At 44.8% G+C, this 5,729-nt stretch overlaps 1 gene segment (V, D, J or C); it reads right to left on the bottom strand.

The window, feature by feature from the left end:
* Positions 1–636: 636 nt before the first annotated feature.
* On the bottom strand, positions 637–1,196 carry LOC120910315. The segment is given in 2 exon segments: positions 637–956; positions 1,105–1,196. Coding segments are annotated over 2 exon segments (366 nt in total).
* Positions 1,197–5,729: the final 4,533 nt, after the last annotated feature.

Raw genomic sequence — 5,729 nt, 5'->3', positions numbered from 1 at the left:
GAAATAATATCGTTTTTTTTTATGTCATACACAAATTAAAGTGGAACTTCCCTCTCTCAACCAACATTGATTATGTTTAATCCTTATGCTGCTAGCATTAGTAAATAAATGGGAAAGTATATCATATTTACTGTTTTTAATTATTTATTTATTTTAAAAATGTTCAATTACTTCCTGGTTTCTTGCCTAGGCAAATGACGTCATACATCCCAGAAGTCTTCAGGAGAGGAGGAGGGGTTTTCTCAGCTAAGCAAATCTTTCTGCATGCACACTTGAACTAAGGGCAGATGGATTGAATTGTTCGCCCTTACTCATGGCCATAGCCAGAAATGTTAGGGGGTTGTTAATCAAAGTGATTTCTCAACAAAATAAAGTATGGAGATATGGATGGATGGGGGGGTTTATTTTAATAATAAAAATGAATTGTGTTTTTAGTTTGTGGTGCTCAGATACATGGAAGATCCACTTTAAACTGTGACCAAATAATAAATGCATTAATGTTCTCCTTGCATCAAGCAGTGGAGTCAGTACATGCTGTATATTGTTGCATTGCTTTTACATATTTAAAATGGAAAGTTTGCATGTCCTACATGACATAACTCTGTATGTGTATATGTGTTATGTAGGCACTGTGAGTTATGAGACAGGTGTGCTGTGGATTTTATTCACTGTGTCACTCACAGCGCAGTAATACACTCCAGAGTCATCAACTTCAACCACATTTTTAGTCATGTTATAAGAAAATTTCTTCGAATCATGTGTTCCTGTAAATCCTTTATCACTCTTCCGTGTTAGATCGTTAAGCAGCATGGTAGGAGCTTGACCCGGATACGAAACATACCAAAAAAGATAAGGATTGCCCGAAATTTTATATGTGCATTCCAGCAATAGAGAGTCTCCTTCAAGAATGATCTGAGGTGCCGATGTCTGGTCTACAGACTGGCCTTGAAGTCCTCCTGCAGATAAAGTGGCAACATTAGTAATAAGTAATATATCAGATAGCTCTACATTTGTTCAACATATGCATATCCATGGATATCACAACCCAGAGTCTCTCTTATCCATGTCGCAAAAATTACATGTTTCATTTATAATACTGCATACCTATTAGAATAGCTCCAGACATAATACATGTGATGATAAAATCCATGGCTTAGGTACCTGTGCTTGTACACTATGCTCTCATGTGTATGAAGATAAGACTATAGACAGAGATCTATATCTCTCATCATCACCTGACTACTTCCTGTATTCACTTGCAATCAAAGTTTGGAGCTTTTTTTTTTTTTTTTCTTTCTTTGGTTACAAAAAAATATGAATATCCATGCACTAAATGTTCTTCTTATGAATCTAACTTTTTATTGCTGTTAAATTAATTAATTTGCCATAGTCCCCAGTCTTTAATAAAGTCCAAAAACACCTTTCGGTTTCCATGGAATGTAATATATACAGTATATAAAGGGACATAAATATTCAGATTTCCATTTAGTAAACACAGCTTGATTTGTCCTATAATGGATAGTATGTAGTGCAGGGGTGCCCAACCTTTTGAAGAGCGAGGGCCACCTAAGCAACTTGGTAACCAGTTGCAGGCCACAATGAGGGGAGCGGGTGCATGGCAGCCCACTCTACTCTATAGAGCCTACTCTACTTGTGGATCGGATTGGAGGTATGCGTTTGTAAACGTACACAAGTCCATTTACATCTGCTACTCCTAATGGGCCGTACACACGACCGAACATGTCTGCTGAAATTGGTCCGCGGACCAGTTTCTGCAGACATGTTCGGTCGTGTGTAGGCCCGAGCGGACAGGATTCCAGCATACATTTGCCCGCCGGACCTTTTTCCAGCGGGCAAATATTTCTGGACTTGTTTTAAAACAGCCCGCTGAAATCCTGCCCGCTCGGACACGTTCGGTCGTCTGTACAGACCTACCGCACATGTCCGAGTGCCCGCCATCCCTCGCATGCGTCGAATGACTTTGACGCATGCGTGGAAGCATTGAACTGGCAAGGCCGCCCACGTCGCCACGTCATGGTCGCGGCGATGGCGCAGACACACCCCGCGTATTGTTTACGCGCGGATTTCTGTATGATGGTGAGTACAGCCACCATACAGAAATCCCCGGGCAAACATGTACGGTGAAAACGGTCCGGCTGACCGGTTTAATCGTACATGTATGCTCGTCTGTACGCGGCCTTAGAGGTGAATGGAGGGTCCAATTGGGTAGAACTGACTGTGTGAAAGGGGCCTATGGCTCAGTGCAGGTAACCCGCAGGTAAACTGCTCTGCACCTGCGGATCAGTTTGAAAGCAGCCCAGTAACCACTGCAGAACAGATATGCCCATATATACTGTATACTGTGATTTTAGTAATAAACTTACCTTTTAATAACAGTATTCTATTCTATTCCATCCCAGAGCAGGAGGTTCGTGGGCCACTTCAGAGGGCTCTGCGGGCCACATGTGGACACCCCTGATATAGTGTGTATGGTCTTTTGCATCCAAACATTCAGTTAGATAAGGTAAGTAGATCACTGGATGACAATTAAAGGGATTGTAAAGTCTCCTTTTTTCCAATAAAAATAACATGCATTTAATACTTACCTCCTCTGGGAAGTGGATTTGCACAGAGCAGCCTGGATCCTCCTCTTCTTGGGTCCCTCTTCTGTGCTTCTGGCCCCTCTCTCCTGTTCAGTGGCCCCACAGCAAGCGGCTTGTTATGGGGGCACCTGAGCCAAATCACAGCTCCATGTGTCCATCCAGACACGGAGCTGTGGCCCGGCCCCACCCCCTCTCTCCTGATTGGCTGACTGACTTTGATTGACAGCAGCGGGGGCCAATGGCGCTGCGTCTGTGTCTAAGCCAATCAGGAGGTTGAGTCTCGAACGGCCGAGACACTCGTGGACATCAGTGGACAGAGAGGGGGCTCAGGTAAGTATTAGGCAGTTCTGGGGTGGCTGCTGCACACAGAAGGCTTGTATCTTAATGCATACAATGCATTAAGAAAAAACACCTTCTGACTTTACAACTCCTTTAAGCTCCAGGGTTATTGGATGTAAAGGCAGCACATTCTCATACCTCCCAACTTTTTGAGATGGGAACTAGGGACACCTATTAGCAAAAGTATGTTGACATAAGACACACACCCTGCCACACCCCTTTGAAGGAGAATTATATAAAAATATATTAGCTAAATCCACAAGTGCTGTTTTTTTTACTAAAACTATTTCTTTATATTAACATTTGAAAATTACAAATGCAGCAATTAAGAAACTGGATGAAAGGTTTAGCACTGGGAAACACTTTTTGAAAGATAAATAGTGCATTTTATATACAACTATATAGATCAGACCAAAATGAGGGACACTTGAGGAGGAAAGAGGGACAGAGGCAGGGGTGGCCCATCCATTAAGGGGCGCACAGGTGCCACCTCCCCTTTCCATCACTGCCCCCTATTCATGTGTCCGGCCCCTTTCAGGATGCCAGGCGCATGAATTACAGCACCAGGTTTTTTGTTTTTTTTTTAAGCACCTGATTACCACCAGAGGCTCTAATAGGCATCAAAATAGGATGGGCTCCGGACGCAGATCATTGTGCTCGGAGCCCACCCAGGTATGTTAGAATAGCGAATGAATATTTGCTATTCTAACACTGAATTGCCGCTCCACCAATCAGGAAGAGCGGGGGTGAGCCGCGTTTCCTGATTGGCCGAAAGGAGAAGCGTTCTGATTGGCGAAGGAGGAGGGAGGAGACAGAAGCCGCAGAGCAGGGGAGGGTGATGCCCATGGAGGAGAGCCGGGGAAGGCGCCTGTGGTTGAGGTCAGCTCATCGACCGACCTGGGGGTGGGGGCGCAGGGGTAGCGGAAATGCACTGTCCCCCCCCCCAAAAAAAATTACCACCTGTCGCCACTGGACAGAGGGACAATGTGCCAAATCAGGGACAGTCCCTCAAAATCAGTAACAGTTGGGAGCTATGTATTCTGCGTCCCTGTTGAGGCTGGACCCTACTTGAGCTTTTCTAGTTGTGTAGGGTGGCTGTCACGATTAAATGCAATATGCAGACTGACTGGGAATGTTGTATAGCTGACAAGCATGGCAGTGGAATATGCTGTTAAGTTTACTGCACACTGTGCACAGGAGTCAGATATGCTTGCCAGGCTGACATGACATTGTAGAAACATAGCCAATGCTGTTTCCTAATTAAATATTTTCTGATTATGCTGCCACCTTGTGACCTTTATTTGTGTTACATGTCATTTTTCTGTATTTCCTTACCCTTTCTTATGATATCATTTTCTTTTCCTTTAATGTGAGTTTCTGGATTTAGAATGGCCTTCTTTTTGTGTATCTGCATAATCTGCAATCAAGCTTAGTGTCATTGTCTTGTAAGAGCACATGGTCACAAATCACTGTTTCTCTTCATAAAGAGACAGTATCCATTTGCAGTAAAAAGTACAAAATGTCTAGATAAGGTCATATGCACTCTTCTATTGCTGAAGCAAAGAAAACACATCGGGCCAGATTCTCAAAAGAGTTACTCCGGTGTATCTACTGATACACTGGCGTAATTCGAAATTCCCGCCGGCGTATCATTGTTTTGTATTCACAAAACAATATACGCCGGAATTAGGCTAGGATCCGACTGGTGTAAGTCACTTACACCGTCGGATCCTAAATGCAATACAACGCTGACCGCTAGGTGGCGTTTACGGTCAGGTCTCATTTGACTATGCAAATGAGCCTGATACGCCGATTCCCGAACGAATTCGCGCCGCATAGTCGTCGCGTACGTCGTTTCCGTAAGCGTAAGGTTACCCCTGCTATATGAGGGGTAACCTTACGCCAGTCCGCCGTATGCCATGTTAAGTATGGCGTCGGGTCCGCGTCGGCTTTTTCCGTCGGTTACGTCGTTTTACTAAGTCGTTCTTGAATACGACTTTACGTCAATGACGCTCACGTCGGCGTCATTGACGTTTTCCGTCGTGAGCTGGAGCATGCGCACTGGGCTATTTTCCCGCCCCGGCGCATACGCAGTTCAATCGGCACGGGGGCGCGCTTAATTTGAATACAAGCCGCCCCCTTTGAATTACGCGGCCATACGCCGGGCCATTTACACTACGCCGCCGCAAATTACGGAGCAAGTACTTGGGGAATACGGCACTTGCTCCAGTAAGTTGCGGTGGCGTGGTGTAAATGGCTTACACTACGCCAACGCCGTTTCTACGAGAATCTGGCCCATCATGCTTCTGACCACAGATCGGTTAAGGGAGCAAATTCTACAGATAATGAAGAGCAGTGTGTAAAAGCCAAGCACACCATAAAACCAACTCAGAAGCTCAGAAAAAAACAAGTGTATTGTTTAAGTAAATATTGATTTTTAATTTATAGTTTTACAGAACCTAAAGAAGTGGGGTTATGGTCCCCACGAAATGTGATGTGATAAATTGTGGAACTTACTCTCCCCTGCCAAAGCTCTTCTGAACATCTACACTACCAAGTTTATGGGATAAACCGATTGCTGCCCGCCCACCATCAAATGATGGAGGTATGTTGCGGCTGGCCGTGGGTTCACGCAGCGCAGCAATCGCCGCCGTGCTGTGTTTCTAGGACACAGCGCAACCCCAATCTCTGTAAAGGACCAATCACGCAACTCTTTAAGCATATGATCAGCTGTGTCCAATCACAGCCGGTCACATGTAAACACGAAAGTGCCGGTGATCCTCTCAT

The sequence above is a fragment of the Rana temporaria genome, chromosome 1 (assembly GCF_905171775.1).
Source record: "Rana temporaria chromosome 1, aRanTem1.1, whole genome shotgun sequence".
In the NCBI taxonomy this organism is placed as follows: domain Eukaryota; kingdom Metazoa; phylum Chordata; class Amphibia; order Anura; family Ranidae; genus Rana; species Rana temporaria.
This window is presented reverse-complemented; position numbering and strand designations above follow the sequence as displayed.